The sequence below is a fragment of the Schistocerca gregaria genome, chromosome X, assembly GCF_023897955.1.
Source record: "Schistocerca gregaria isolate iqSchGreg1 chromosome X, iqSchGreg1.2, whole genome shotgun sequence".
NCBI classification, from domain to species: domain Eukaryota; kingdom Metazoa; phylum Arthropoda; class Insecta; order Orthoptera; family Acrididae; genus Schistocerca; species Schistocerca gregaria.
This window is the reverse complement of record NC_064931.1, coordinates 692122081-692138581: the sequence shown is the minus strand read 5'-3', so window position 1 is coordinate 692138581 and position 16501 is coordinate 692122081. Positions and strand designations below refer to the sequence as shown.

Below are 16501 nucleotides of genomic sequence, written 5' to 3'. Positions count from 1 at the left end.
AGTCGTCATCTTGCCTACAAATTATGGTACATATCATGACAGTTATTGCCCATTAACTATGGCCCAAATAAACGAAACATACACCCAAGTGAACTGTTTGTCTACATAAGGGCCGTTAAATTAGGCTAGCGCAGGTGGGCAGTTTGTTTACATAAGGAGAACAATGCCCCTCATATGTCCAGAACAGGCCTTGTCACCTTACTCCCACCAAAATGAATAGTGGTTGCTTTGCCATTTTCTCAATAATTTTAGAAATTCTGATGAAACGTCTTCTATCCCTTCTGCCTCATTTGACCTTAAGTGAACCAAAGCTCTCGTAACTTCTCACTCTAGTACTGGATTCCTTGGGTATATCACTTAAACTGCTAAACGAAAGGCACAGTTTAATAAAGACACAACCAAAATCGGTAACAGTAAGGGATGTGACATTTCCACAGACAATGTCAGAGTCGATATCTTGGAAATAAATAAAATTACTTTCCATTTATCTCGCACTTTGCACGCACAATGAAGCTCCAGAAATTATATAATGTTGCTCACAGACTGTCTATATAACTCATCAGAAGGGATGCTTATTGTAATATAAGCAAGACCTCAAAGAAAATTGGAGCAAAAATAAAGTTGTATTACAAATAAGATCACGTACACCTTTCAAGCACTATGAAGCTTCATATACTTCTAATGCCTAACGGAAGACGTTGTATGACAATCCTCCATTACCGTTAATGCTAAGAAAATTTCGCGGCACATGTTAAAAAGATGTTATTGTCTGTAACGTACAGATATGTAGACAGAAATGTGGAAGTTACCGTATTCTAAAATTTAGAGGGTCACAAACAGAAACTACGTTAAAGATGCTACCAACCCTTGTTGCTGTACCATCTGAAATATATTCTCAATACCAAGTCCCTAACTACATGGTTCATGTTCGCACCTCCAATAACCAAAACTTAAGCAAAATGAATCTAAATATTACGATGTTGGTACCTCAACGTTGCAGTGTAGCAGTATAACATTGTCAGTTTGCCAAGATTAGGATATCGACGTCGTAACACACGGAAAACAAAGAAGAAATAATGTGATTACAGCATCAATAGCGGTGAGGCATTAATAATAATTACCAAATGACGTAACTGTATTCATAACAGAGTAGTTGGAAAGAAAGAAACAAGTCACCGTGCACACATCTACATCTACATCTTCATCTACATGGATACTCTGCAAATCACATTCACGTGCCTGGCAGGGGGTTCATCGAAACACCTTCACAATTCTCTATTATTCCAATCTCGTATAGCGTGCGGAAAGAATGAACACCTATATCTTTCCATACAAGCTCTGATTGACCTTATTTTATCTTGGTGATCGTTCCTCCCTATGTAGGTCGGTGTCAACAAACTATCTTCGCATTCGGAGGAGAAATTCGGTGATTGGAGTTTCGTGAGAAGATTCCGTCACAACGAAAAACGCATTTCTTTTAATGATTTCCAGCCCAAATCTTGTATCATTTCTGTGACACTCTCTCCCATATTTCTCGATAATACAAAACGTGCTACCTTTCTTTGAACTTTTTTGAGGTACTCCGTCAGTCCTATCTGGTAAGGACCACACACCGCGCAGCAGTATTCTAAAAGAGGACGGACAAGCGGAGTGGGCAGCCTCCTTAATAGGTCTGTTACATTTTCTAAGTGTCCTGCCAATAAAACGCAGTCCTTGGTTAGCCTTCCCCACAACATTTTCTATGTGTTAATTCCAATTTAAGTTGTTTGTAGTTGTAATACCTACGTATTTAGTTGAATTTACTGCTTTTAGATTAGACTGATTTATCGTGTAACCGAAGTTTAACGAGTTCCTTTTAGCACTCATGTGGATGACCTTACACTTTTCGTTATTTAGGGTCAACTGTCTCTTTTGGCACCATTCAGATATTTTTTCTAAATCTTTTTGCAGTTTGTTTTGATCTTCTGATGATTTTATTAGTCGATAAACGACAGCGTCATCTGCCAACAACCGAAGCTCCTCAGATTGTCGCCAAAATCGTTTATATAGATAAGGAACAGCAAAGGGCCTATGACACTACGTTGGGGAACGCCAGAAATCACACCTAAAAAGTCCTGCACAGGGATCAAACACATGATCACTGATGTACTAGTCTTCCGCCGGGTAATACTATGTTCTTTATCGAAGAACGTCGCAGGTCTGAATACTTTATAAAATCTATAAGGTGCTTATCAAGAACTTTCCTCCCGCCTGTAATTGTTGTTTGACAAACAAATATGTTACATAAGTTTTACTCTACTATTGGAGGTCATGGACGTCAAGTAGCCAACCGAGACTGTATTACCGTATAGTATAAACAAACACAGGAGTCGTAGTGTAAGCGAGGCGTCACCTCCAAGTGAACATTACGCTCCACCTGGGAAACTTTATAAAACTACCGAAGCAGACTGGTTTCACTAACGTAGATCTGTAGTGCAGTTTCGTGAGGGAGAATGGTATATTAGTCCTCGGTGCGCTGTGTATACATTAATGTCATCGTAGCAATTCCACAAAAAATATTAATAATTTAATGATACATTCCGTGATTTGTAAGTGTGAGTAACAAACCACAGCGCACAGACTGTGCCACTGACAGTATTATAGTATTGCATTTCTAGTCACATTTGTCGGACTCAGAATAGCGTATTATATCCGTATACAAAGAGGATATAGTTAATGGTCTACCTGTACGCCAATAGACAAACAGTAGAGACCTTGTGAAACACCGCACAGCGACTTCTCTGTAATTTATTCGTTAACTGACACAACACGAAAGCAACTTCACAGTGTAATTAATGGTTTTCTTGCGCAGCACTTGTCCCTGTCAAGTTGGAACATAACATTGCCTGAACCGCTGCCCCACCAAGGGGATTCTGAGCAAATGGTAGCAGAACCGACGGAGTCACGGCATCCAAGTGTAGGACACATATTACCGTATTGGATGTTCGAATACAATGAGTGGAATCTGCTATAACTGAGTGATTGTAAATTGTATATCATACAAACGAGAGCATAGTCATTCAACATCTCTCATCCAATTCTCATATGTTGTCAACGATTTGACTGCAGCGAGAAGGTGGAGCTGCGGCGGTGTTAGTGATCAGCAACAAGCCGACACTGCTGACATAGTGTTCTCAAATCATGTCATTCTGTGTATAATACATCACAAAGTCCACAGGGTAAGTCACGTAAGACGTAACACCCCTTTCATTTCGTGAACGGTTAGGCTGCACATGTCGAAAAATGGTTTTCTGCAAATATTAGAACGTCGAGGGGCACGTATGTTTTTGAGTGTTTAATGTTTTAGCGCTAGTATCAACTGAGATATTGAAGTACGTATTTGTTTCTTTGTTTTTCGTAAATGGAACCGTATACTTTTCATAACTGTATTCCATACCTTGTGATAAGACAATTACAGTGATAGAGCTTTTCTTAGTGTACACGTTGAAAATTGTCGTAAAAAATTTGAGAAATGTCCTAGAATGTGAGGGCACGGTGCCCGAAAACGGCATTTGTGGTTCTAACACTGCCAAGCAGGCGTCTCTGACAAAGCTGTGTAATTGCATAACGTGTGGTAGGCTTGCACTAGGAGAATGAAGCTTTACTGCACCTTGAACCAACTTGCAAGCTTGATGCAGGTTCACCTATGAATGTTGTATATGGAATTACGACATAGGCAAGAGTGTAACGTATCACAAAGGGCTATGGAAATCTATTTCACGTTTGTGTATCCTCCTAGATTTACGTCGGATGAAACGGAGAAATCAACTGTTCATTTTTTAAATATACTGAGGTCTTATACGTTGCGAAAAGCTAGTACTGTAGTTAATATCTCAATATTAGAAGGAAGGATTTGACCTATATTTTCCTGTCCGTGGCTACATGCTTTTTAGAGGTAAAATACATACAGCCGCACAACTCTCTCTACCTACACTGCTCTAAATTGTATCATATGGGAAACATTCGTTGAACTAACCATTTTATTAAAAATATTTTGGTGCCCACCTGTACACTGCAAAATAAATATTTTTCTAAACGAAATGTCGTTTCATGCTGAACGTAAGCGCGTAATGACAGCTATATGCAATACACGCTGTCCACTTATTGGACATTACAACGAAATTTCATAACACGTGAAAGAAGTAAACAATTGACTAACAATGATTTGGTAACCACTCACATCACTTAACATAAATTTTGCCTTCCAAAAAACAAAAAACCTTTATCCTTTATTTACGAGTGTGTTTAAACTGTTAACTATGGACTGAAAGGCTCATTTGCAATCGTTCGAAACAGCGATGAACATATGTAATTACAGTGGATGATATGGTAGAGCATGCACTGACGATTTGACGATACATATCGTCTGGTGTAGTTGGGGTTTCGTCATAGACTACATTTTTGAGTGCTCCACGAAGAAATAATTCAAGAGGACTCAAATCGGGGGACCTCGCAGGCCATTTGACAACAGAATTTTGTCCTATCAAACGTACAGAAAAGCTCTCATTAATATTTGCGTTGCAATACGAGACGAGTGAGCTGCTACAGTCAAATCGTTGACAACCCGTGAGAACCGACAAAATTCAGTACGACGTTCAAAATCACGGTTGTTAAGTGCTTGATGTAGTGGCATATGATAAAGATGGAAATTTTGTAGATGCAAAATGCGAATGTCACTCATAGGCTGATTTCACATTCCTCGTCAATATGTTTCGTATCACTGTGCGGATTCATTAGTGTCGTAGGCAGAACAGCTTCTTCATGTTCTCTGTCAGTTGCAGTATTATTTCTTGTCCTCTTTTTCAACAATCAAGCATCCTGTCTGCACTAGCGTTTTAATAATTCTTGCAAGTGCCTAGTGCGCATTGGTGATCCGGATAAGAATGCGCTATATTCCTGTACGGTTTTTACAGTACTTCTTTTACATTCACCATATAAAACTAGCATATCCAACTTCTCCTCACTTGGTGCACGTGTCTGCACGCAAGGAGTCTTGAAGCTTAAATGGACGGCCGGCAGTACAGACAAGTAAATAGGCAAATGTGTTGAAATTCTGACCAGTGCAGCATGAAAGCTCTGCAAGACGGTATTTGCACGCCGATTCCAGCCACCGTGCTCCCAGATTCTATATTTCTCAAATTGTTTTACGACATGTTTCAACGTCAACATTAACAAGCGCTAAATCACTGTAATTATCTTCTCAAAAGCTATCGAACGCAGGTACAAAAAGTATATGGTTATATTTTTAAAAAACGTGCTTGCTTTAACACCGCCGTTGCTACTAGTACAAAAAACATTAACAAAGAAATAAAAAAATAAAAAAATAAACGAGAAACCTGCCTCTCGACGCTCATGCATTTGCCAAAAACTGCATTTAGATATGTGTAACCGTTCACGAAATAAAAGGGGTGTTACGTCTAACGTGACTCATCCCCAGAGAGAGAGAGAGAGAGAGAGAGAGAGAGAGAGAGAGAGCGCAATCGTACCATTTTATGTCACAATAGTGGCATCCGCGGTGGTGATGTAAATACTGTCTGCCAATGTGTATTTCCGAATAAGATCTGTACCTCGTAGTCGAACATTGCTGTATATGATTCAGACACTTACTAAGAGCACTGCTTAGCAGATATGTGTAATATATCATAAAGCTCATAGGTGGGGTTGTGAACTGTATATAGCTACATAGGTGAACTTCGTTACAAAAAGGAAGACATTTATTGTGCTTTAAAACAGATACATGTTGTTTGTTGTTGTTGTGGTCTTCAGTCCTGGACTGGTTTGGTGCACCTCTTCATGCCACTCTATCCTGTGCAAGCATCTTCATCTCCCAGTACGCACTGCAGCCTACATCCTTCTAAATCTGCTTAGTGTATTAATCTCTTGGTCTCCCTCTACGATTTTTACCCTCCACGCTGCCCTCCAATATTAAATTGGTGATCCCTCGATGCCTCAGAACAAATCCTACCAACCGATCCCTTCTTCTAGTCAGGTTGTGCTAGAAGTTTCTCTTCTCCCCATTTCTATTCAGTACCCCCTCATTAGTTACGTGATCTACCCATCTTTTCTTTAGCATACTTCTGTAGCACCACATCTCGAAAGCTTCTATTCTCTTCTTGTCCAAACTATTTATGGTCCATGTTTCACTTCCATACATGGCTACACTCCATACAAATACTTTCAGAAACGACTTCCTGACACTTAAATCTATACTCGATGTTAACAAATTTCTTTTCTTCAGAAACGCTTTCCTTGCCATTGCCAGTCTACATTTGATATCCTCTCTACTTCGACCATAATCAGTTATTTTGCTCCCCAAATAGCAAAACTCCTTTACTACTTTAAGTGTCTCATTTCCTAATCTAATTCCCTCAGCATCACCAAACTTAATTCGACTTCATTCCATTATCCTCGTTTTGCTTTTGTTGATGTTCATTTTATATCCTCCTTTCAAGACTCTGTCCATTCCGTTCAACTGCTCTTCCAAGTCCTTTGCTGTCTCTGACAGAATTACAATGTCATCGGCGAAGCTTAAAGTTTTTATTTCTTCTCCATGGATTTTAATACCTACTCCGATTTTTTCTTTCGTTTCCTTTACTTGTTGCTCAATATACAGATTGAATAACATCGGGGAGAGACTGCAACCCTGTCTCACTCCCTTCCCAACCACTGCTTCCCTTTCATGTCCCTCGACTCTTATAACTGCTATCTGGTTTCTGTACAAATTGTAAATAGCCTATCGCTCCCTGTATTTTACCCCTGCCACCTTCAGAATTTGAAAGACAGTATTCCAGTCAGCATTGTCACAAGCTTTCTCTAAGTCCAAAAATGATAGAAACGTAGATTTGCCTTTTCTTAATCTAGCTTCTGAAATAAGTCGTAGGCTCAGTATTGCCTCACGTGTTCCCGTATTTCTAAGGACTCCAAACTGATCTTCCCCGAGGTCTGCTTCTACCAGTTTTTCCATTCGTCTGTAAAGAATTCGCATTAGTATTTTGCACCCGTGATTTATTAAACTGATAGTTCGGTAATTTCCACATCTGCCAACGCCTGATTTCTTCCGGATTGGAATTATTATATTCTTCTTGAAGTCTGAGGGTATTTCGCCTGTCCCATACATTTTGCTCACCAGATGGTAGAGTTTTGTCAGGACTGGCTCTCCCAAGGCTGCCAGTAGTTCTAATGGAATGTTGTCTACTCCCAGGGCCTTGTTTCGACTTAGGTCTTTCAGTGCTCTATCAAACTCTTCACGCAGTATCATATCTCCCATTTCATCTTCGTCTACATCCTCTTCCATTTCTATAACATTGCCCTCAAGTACATCGCCCTTGTATGGACCCTCTATATACTCCTTCCATCTTTCTGCTTTCCCTTCTTTGCTTAGAACTGGGTTTCCATCTGAGCTCTTGATATTCATACAAGTGGTTCTCTTTTCTCCAAAGGTCTCTTTAATTTTCCTGTAGGCAGTATCTATCTTACCGCTAGTGAGATAAGCCTCTACATCCTTACATTTGTCCTCTAGCCATGCCTGCTTAGCCATTTTGTACTTCCTTTCGATCTCATTTATGAGACGTTTGTATTCCTTTTTGCCTGCTTCATTTACTGCATTTTTATATTTTCTCCTTTCGCCAATTAAATTAAACATTTCTTCTGTCACCCAAGGATTTCTACTAGCCCTCGTCTTTTTACCTACTTGATCCTCTGCTGCCTTCACTACTTCATCCCTGAAAGCTATCCATTCTTCTTCTACTGTATTTCTTTCCCCATTCTTGTCAATTGCTCCCTTATGCTCTCCCTGAAACTCTGTACAACCTCTGGTTTAGTCAGTTTATCCAGGTCCCATCTCCTTAAATTCCCGCCTTTTTGAAGTTTCTTCAGTTTTAATCTACATACAGATACATATAAAATGTAAACTGTCTTATTTACAAGCTGCAAAGGGGAAAAGACTATCTGCATAAAAAAATACTCTGTCGATGCTATAGACTCCTAACACATTAGAAAATGGAAAGTGCATGTTTAACGCAAGTAGTAATGTGTCCATGTGGATGAAATATTGTACTCATTTCGTCCTGGATGCAGATTTTACACAGGTGAGCCCCCTCAACCACATGCTGATCAGATGGTACTGTTTTGTTCGGAATAACTGTCTGAAATTTTTCGTTCGGCAGAAATTATCCACAAAGTCAGCGCCCTTAACACTAATCAGAGACATACATTTGGCGATCCACAGAGCTTGTGCTGTCCATGGATTACACTTTACGTTTCAATGCTGCAAACCACCATCACAATGAAAACACACTGTTTCATTTCAGTTACATACAGCAACCTTCAGACTATCATGTACAGACCTTATTCCAAAATTCAGACTAGCAAGCAGTATTTGCAACGCCATTGGTATGTACCACGAATGTAGCTTGCTGTTGATCACTGAGAGTGCTGCGTCTCCACCTTCTTGCTACAGTTCGATCGATGAGAACTGGCTGACAGATGGTGGATGATGACACTTTTGTTTGTGAGCGTATGGCAATTTACAATCACTCAAATATACTAGACTCCACTCACTGTATTTGAGCACCCAGTTCGGTAATATGTCTCCCACATTTGCATGCTGTGACTATCAGTTGTGCTAGCACTGGATCGGATGTCGCTTGGGGTGTGATGATTTGGGTCCTATTATATTCCGACTCAGCAGGGGACTGAGTGCTGAGCGGAACTACCACTACTCTGTGCCAAGTGCTTCCATGTGGTGCCAATTAACAAATAGCGTCCCTTATTAAATTCTCTAACCCACCTACCTGCCTAAGGGATCCAACATTCCTCACTCCGCCTCATAAAATGCCTGATATCTTTTTTGTCCTGAATACGATAACCTCCTAAGTTGTCCCCTTCCAGATATCATAATGGGAACTGATTTACCTCTAGAATATTTTACCCGATTGGGGGTCATCATGATTTAACCATGAAGTACCTCGAAAAGCCCTCGGGAGAAAGCAAGTCATGGCTGAAGTTTTGGAGGAAAGAAAAGCAACTGCCTATATATCATGGGCTCAGATAACAAATCGATGCTACACAAAGAAGGGAAAGCTGAACGTTGGAAGGAATATACATAGAGTTTCTACAAGGTTCAAAAAAAATGGCTCTGAGCACTATGGGACTTAACATCTGTGGTCATCAGTCCATTAGAACTTAGAACTACTTAAACCTAACTAACCTAAGGACATCACACACATCCATGCCCGAGGCAGGATTCGAACCTGCGACCGTAGCAGTCGCGCGGTTCCGGACTGAGCACCTGAACCGCTAGACCACCGCGGCCGGCTTTCTACAAGGGAAATGAACTTGAACTCAGTATTATAAAAAGGGAGAGGAAGTATTTAAAGATGAGATGGGATACTACAAGAACAATTTGACAGAGCACCGAAAAATAAAAAATTGTTCAAATGGCTCTAAGCACTATAGGACTTAACATCTGAGGTCATCAGTCCCCTAGACTTAGAACTACTTAAACCTAACTAACTTAAGGACATCACACACATCCATGCCCGAGGTAGGATTCGAACCTGTGACCGTAGCAGCAGCGCGGTTCCGGACTGAAGCGCCTAGAACCGCTCAGCCACAGCGGCCGCCACCGGAAGATCTAAGTCAAAACAAGGCTCCTGGAGTAGATGACATTCCATAAGAAGTATTGAAATTCTTGTTAGAGTCACCCATGACAAAATTGTTGCAACTGGTGTGTAAGAGATATGATACTTGCGAAATACACTTCGACTACAGGAAGGTTTTAATAATTCCAATTACAAAGAAGACGGGAGTTGAAGGGTGTAAATACTACCGAGCCATTGAGTCATCGTTGCAAACATTGACATGAATTATTTGCATAAGAATGAAAAAAATTGGTAAAGGTTGATCTTTGTGCAAAACGGTTTGGGTTCCTGAGAAACGTAGAAACCTGTGTAGCAATACTGATGTCACATCATATTCGAGAATGTAGATTTAGTGAAAGCTTTCGACGATGTGGACTGGAGTACACTCCTTGAAATTGTAAAGATGGCAGGGATAAAATACAGTGACTTAAATATTATTTTCGACTTGTACAGAAACCACACTGCTTAGACTCGAAGAAAATTAGAAAAAATCAGTTGTTGAGAAAATGTGTAGCCTATCTCCGATATTATTCAATGCGTACACTGAGTAAGCTGTGAGGGAAACCAAAGAGAAAGTTTGAAAGGAACTAAAGTTCAGAAAGGAGACTTTGCACACTTAACAGTTTGCTGATGACGCTGTTATTCTTTCAGAGACGGCTAAGGACTTGTAAAAGAAGCTGAACGAATTTGATAGTGTCTAGACTTGTAAAAGCAGTTGAGCAGATTGGACAGTGTTTTGAAAAGAGATTATAAGTACAACAGTAAAACAAACGTAATAGAATGTATTTGCCGTAAACCAGGTGACGCGCCGGCCGGGGTGACCGAGCGGTTCTAGGCGCTACAGTCTGGAACCGGGCGACCTCTACGGTCGCAGGTTGGAATCCTGCCTCGGGTATGGATGTGGGTGATGTCCCTAGGTTAGTTAGGTTTAAGTAGTTCTAAGTTCTAGGGGACTGATGACCTCAGAAGTTAATTCCCATAGTGCTCAGAGCGATTTGAACCATTTTGAACCAGGTGACGCTGTGAGAATTAGTTCATGAAATGAGACACTAAAACTGGTATATGTGTTATGTTATTTGAGTAGCAAAATAACTGATCATGGTCTAAGTACGGAAGAAATAAATTGCAGACTGATAAAAGCATGAAAAGCTTTTCTGAAAAAGTGGACTTTGTTAACACTGACACTGACAAGAAGGAACAAAATGGTAGGACATCTGCTAAGACATCAGGGAATAAGTTTTGTGGTAATAGCTGCAGCTGTAGCGGGTAAACACTTAAAATGAAGACAGAATTTGAAATAAATCCAGCAAACAATTGAGAACATATTTTGCAATTAATACTGTGAGATGAAAAGGCTGGCAAGGGAAGTTGTGGCTCAGCATGCGATTCTTACCAAACGATATGTGCAAGATATCTTCCACAAGTGCAGCTACATGGGATGGAGCGCCATACAGTATAACAGTCATAGCTTCCAGCAGGGGTTTACCAGCCAGCCTAGGGATGATGGAGCTCTATAACATATCGGCATACCTCGCACCGTCGCGCAGACAGTTTGAGACACAATATCCAAGATTTCCTCGAAGAAAGAGGGTGCGATTACGACTGATATGGTAGATGTACACCACACCAGTACTTTCTCGTCATGTAATGTACTTTCCACGACAGTTCTAGGATGTTCGGTAGCCCAAATTCTGCAGTTGTTGGTGTTGACAGACCCTCGGAGTGTGAAATTGGCTTTCGTCGGTTCACAACACGTCAACCAACCAATAATCATTTCCCCCCTTATTTGAAACGCCCATACCGATGTGGTGATGAGCCCGCTAAATTCTCCATTTCTTCCTGAACTGTCCGAACAGCAGTAATACTTGTGTCTATGCTGGCAATGGGGCCGATCACCTAAGAAACCGGTGGCTTCGAACATTTTAGTCATTTGAAAGTCTCTTCGGGTTTGCTGCCGGGTCGTCTAGAATCAATATTTCGGTGATCTAACTGTTCGCCATCTTCAGGAGAACGCTGTTTCTGCTGTTGAGTCCTGCTGAGAACTGATGCAAAGGCTGCAAATCGACGTCTTATATAGCCTCCGTACCGTACACGGCACGTGCACCGCCCATCGCAGTTGCTGTTCTCCAACACTGGGCAGCTGGCACCGCCCTTAGTAGAACACTGGCGCCAACGATATATCGCACTCAGAGACGATTTTCGAGTACTCGGACTGGCCGCACCGAAGAACGCTCTGTTTTGATGGGGGATAGTACGGGGTTCCACGTCCTGCTAAGGGGAACCCCATTGTCTCTATTAATCAAACTATCCGTCAACCCAATTTCAATTGTCTCTTTATAAACACTGTTCAAAAACGGGAAGTGTCGGCAACTATAACAGTTTCGTCAAATTTCACACGGTGTCCCTCAATTAAGCAATGTTCTGCTACCGCCGATTTTTTGCGGCTGTTGTAGCCTTGTATGACCGCGATGTTCCACACACCTGTAATCGGCCTGTCTAAGCTTTTCCACATCGAGACGGAATTTTTCACAGAGCCGAAACTTTGTCGTCATGCGCTGACATCCACGAATTTTTCATTTAACGGCAACATTTTTGTATAGAACGACGGAGTGGCAAAGCTTTGCTTCTGTGAAAGATGATTTGGGACTTGGGAAATCTGATATATGTAAAATTTCGTGTCAATGTGAGAGGCTTACATTGGCCGTTCGATCTGCACAGTTCATGACAGGTGCGAGGAACATCGCCGTCATACGAGGCTACACCAGCTGGAATAATTCGCGGTAGCAGAACATTGCTTAAACGAGGGACACCGTCTGAAATTTGACAAAACTGTGATAGTTGTCAACACTTACCGTTTTGGAGCAGTGTTTATAAAGAGGCAATTGAAATTAGGTTGGCGGATAATTTGATTAGTAGAGACAATTGGTTTCTTCTTAGCAGGATGTGGAACCCCGTACTATCCCACATCAAATCGGAACCTTCTTCGGTGCGGTCAGTCCGAGTGTTCCAAAAACGTATCTGAGTGCGATATATCGTTGGCGCCGTGTTCTGCTAAGGGCAGCACCACCTGCCCAGTCCCGGAGGGCAGTTACTGCGATGAGCGGCGCATGCGTCGTGTCCGGTACGGAGGCCTATATAAGACGTCGATTTGCAGCCTTGGCATCAGTTCTCAGCGGGACTCAGCAGCATAAGATGGCAAACAGCTGGATCTCCGAAATATTGAATCAAGTTGAATTTGGAATCCTGGAGCAAACCTGAAGAGGCTTTCAATACGTATTACCCTCGGAAAGCCTAAGAAGTCACATCATTATAGTTCTCTTCACAATGACACTTTGCACAAGACCTTTACCCTTTCGATTACCCTTTTTATGGCAATAGGCTATGGAATAGCAGATTCTGCATTCCGATAATAACAGTGCCTTTTCTAATAAAGTCAACCTGCCACGATTCTGACTCCCTCTCTCACGACAGCTCATTTTATGAAGGATGATAATGCGGCGTTATTGACATCTTGCTGTCCAGCGCCATCTTTTGGCCGGTCTGAGCATATCATTTTAGGCGTGTGTGTCAAGTTTTATCTCTGTACATACATTATTTCTTGAATTTTCAAAAGTTGACGGACTTTTGGGTCACTCTGTAGCTTGCAGTAGTTATGCAGAATTGAAGAGGCTTGCACATGATAAAATATCAGGGAGAGGTGCATCAAAGCATTCGTCAGACATAAGACCACAACAACAAAAACAGATTAAAAATATTACACACAGCTAATAAATGCACCAGTGTTGTAAATAAATTTCAAATTGTATGAACTTCCTAAAAATGGAAGATAAACAGGAGTGTATCACTTGCTTACATCAGCTACTGCATTACTGCATACTGATGTTAATATGATGTGCAACAAATAACAAGTTTTACTTGCTTCTCATGAATTTTTAATTGGAAGGAAATGAAAGAGCCAATAGAAATGTTGAAAACATACTAATTTTCTAAAATTATGTTTCTATTGTAATTTTAGTTTCCTTTTATTTGGTTTCAGCGAAGAAAACTCATTGGTTATGTCATTGAAGTCTAATTTAGCAGCTGTGTCGTATTTGATCTACAATATAGCTGATTTTGACAGTCTACATCACATATATTCGACCTGAAGTGGTTTTTTACCGTCTTTAATTTGGTGAAACGTCATTGAAAAAATGCTGCAGGTCACTGGAATTGTCATAAATATCGTCAAAGGTATTTGGATGTATGGATATTTCACTTATTGCTCCATCAAATAATTTGATGCAATACAGGCTAAACAGTCACTCCAGTCCTCAACTGGCATAAATCAGCAAAAATCAGATTTGTTCAGTCAGATAGCATGTTGATTCAGCATCACACTTGCCAAGCTTTGAGATCCTACAATACCATACTGAACTAGCAGCAAAAACTTCGTTGATGAACGTGAGCTAGCTGCGTAGTCGGCAGCTGTATGAACCACTTCCACTGTTAACACACATCCATGTGACGGTTTGGTTGTAGTCATTTATCTATTCGCTACTTGGACGAATGGATACTGTGGCATTTACAGGAAATGCTCTAATGATTCAAATGGCTCTAAGCACCATGGAACTTAACATCTGAAGTCATCAGTCCCCTAGACTTAGAACTACTTAAACATAACTAACCTAAGGACATCACACACATCCATGCTGAAGGCAGGATTCGAACCTGCGACCGTAGCAGCAGCGCGGTTCCACACTGAAGCGCCTAGAACAGCTCGGCTACAGCGGCCGGCTGGATACTGTTACAGCGCGCAATCACAGTCTAAGGCCGAGGCAGGGCAGGTGAAGTCTTGCGCCGCTCCTGGTTCATTCGTCAACCGTCTTTCTCGTTTTCCTTTTCTTTTTCTTGGGGGGATACGTTTTTGCGCCTCTGCTGTGCTTGCACTCTTGGCGGAGCACTATTTCGCCACGGTCTCGATGCAGCCCTTTAGTTTCCATTCACTTCCAGCAATTCAGTAGGGATTGTTAACGCGTTGTTATCCTTCAGGTGCAAAAAACGAATATATGATCGCACGATACTGCACTTCATCGATGTGTATCCCGACTACAGACCTGTCCCTGCGAACAAGCAAATTATTTGTTTCTTAACTTTACTTTTTCGAGGTGACAGTTGCACGTTTGTGTCTAACCCTCCCGAATAGTTGTTTTCGTTGTAGGAATGAAATAAATGACACAAAAAAGTCGTGACTGCTGTGAGTTGCAGATGGTACTCGTGCTCTGTGGTGTGGTGTTGCAGACAGGCGCGGCGACATCCAGCACGCGGCCGTGGGCAGCAGCAAGTCGCGGCGGCGGCGCACCGCCTTCACCAGCGACCAGCTGCTCGAGCTGGAGCGAGAGTTCCACGCCAAGAAGTACCTCAGCCTCACCGAGCGCTCCCAGATCGCCGCCGCCCTCAACTTGTCGGAGGTGCAGGTGCGCACTCCTCTCCATTCGTCATAGCAAAAACGCTGTACATAATGTTATATACACTGATCAACACCCACGTGAGAATGAAATTTGATTTATTAGGTGTAGCCAAGACACCACTTAATTTTACAACAGATAACCTTCTTTGGAAAACAAAAAAAGGCTTTTCTCCTGCCCAAAAATTTAGTATCAAAACATGAATACCGTATGCAACCTTAATAAAATTGACTTTTATAACTGAACTAATTTTACGTTCCTTGGTAATGCTCTCTGGATGCTCTCCCACGGATGCCAAGGAGTTAGACGGCCACCGCTTCCGGGTCGAAGACTGGCGTATTGAAGACGGACACCTGGTCGATCCGGCTGCGACGATGTTTCCTCCTGGCGGCGGTCCACGGCGGGTCGAAAGACGCCTGTTAGCTGTTTTTTTTTTCTTTATTGTTATTTTTAAACCCGTACAACAGGCAGGCTGTCAGCAGCATGCTACGCTGCTCTTCAGCCATAGAGTAGACAATGAAACAACAGAAAGAATACACATAAGTTACATAACAGCAGACACATAAATACAAACACGGAGCCGTTCACACTCGACGATAATCCACACTACAAACTGTTGACACGATGCACAAACACTGAAGATGGCGATGGCACAGGTGAACGATGGAGTGTGACGGTGAACACTGAACACTAAACACGACGGCACACACGAGACCCTAATGGCGATGATCTCCGGCGCGCGAATGTCCACGTAGCGTGTGCGAGTCCGGGACCCTGCCAAGAGTGGAAGAAGGGTGAGGGGGGGGGGGGGAGGGGAGAACAAAGATGCCAATGACTAAGGAGAACGGGGGAGGCGTAGAGGGGCAGGGGAGGGGAAGCACAGGGGGAGAGAAAGGAGGGAGGGTGCCCAAAGGAACAAACATAGTAAGAGGGATGGAGGATCAAAGTTGATAGGAGGGGTAGATGGAGGGGAGGAGGACATCATCAGGGAGGGGGAGCTGGCGGAAGCCACTTTGGGAGAAGGTAAGGAGGGTGGAGAGATGGAGACCGGGTGGGATGTGGGAATACAGGCGTGGCAGCAGACGGGGGTGGAAGAGGATGGGGGAGACAAGCGGGTGAGGAGGATCGAGTTTTCAGGAGGTGTACAGGATCCGTATCCATTCAAGGAAAAGGAGGAGGTGGGGGAACAAAATGAGGTCATACAGGTTCTGCATGGGGGAGGGGAGATGGATGCGATAGGCGAGGCGGAGAGCATGGCGTTCAAGGATCTGAAGGCAGGATGGGCGTAACAGAGGATAGGGCAGATGAGGGATTTATAGGTGTGGAGGATGGTGGAGGGGTCCAGACCCCACGTACGGCCGGAAAGGAGCTTGAGGA

General features: G+C 42.3%; 1 protein-coding gene across 1 annotated transcript in view; it reads left to right on the top strand.

Moving 5' to 3' along the window:
- The window catches only part of LOC126298204 (homeobox protein GBX-2-like), a 377119-nt gene that overhangs the window by 264187 nt on the left and 96431 nt on the right, over window positions 1-16501 (top strand). Inside the window, exon 2 of the mRNA XM_049989509.1 lies at window positions 14958-15133. Coding sequence (XP_049845466.1) covers window positions 14958-15133 — 176 coding nt within the window. The remainder of the gene's footprint in view (window positions 1-14957; window positions 15134-16501) is intronic.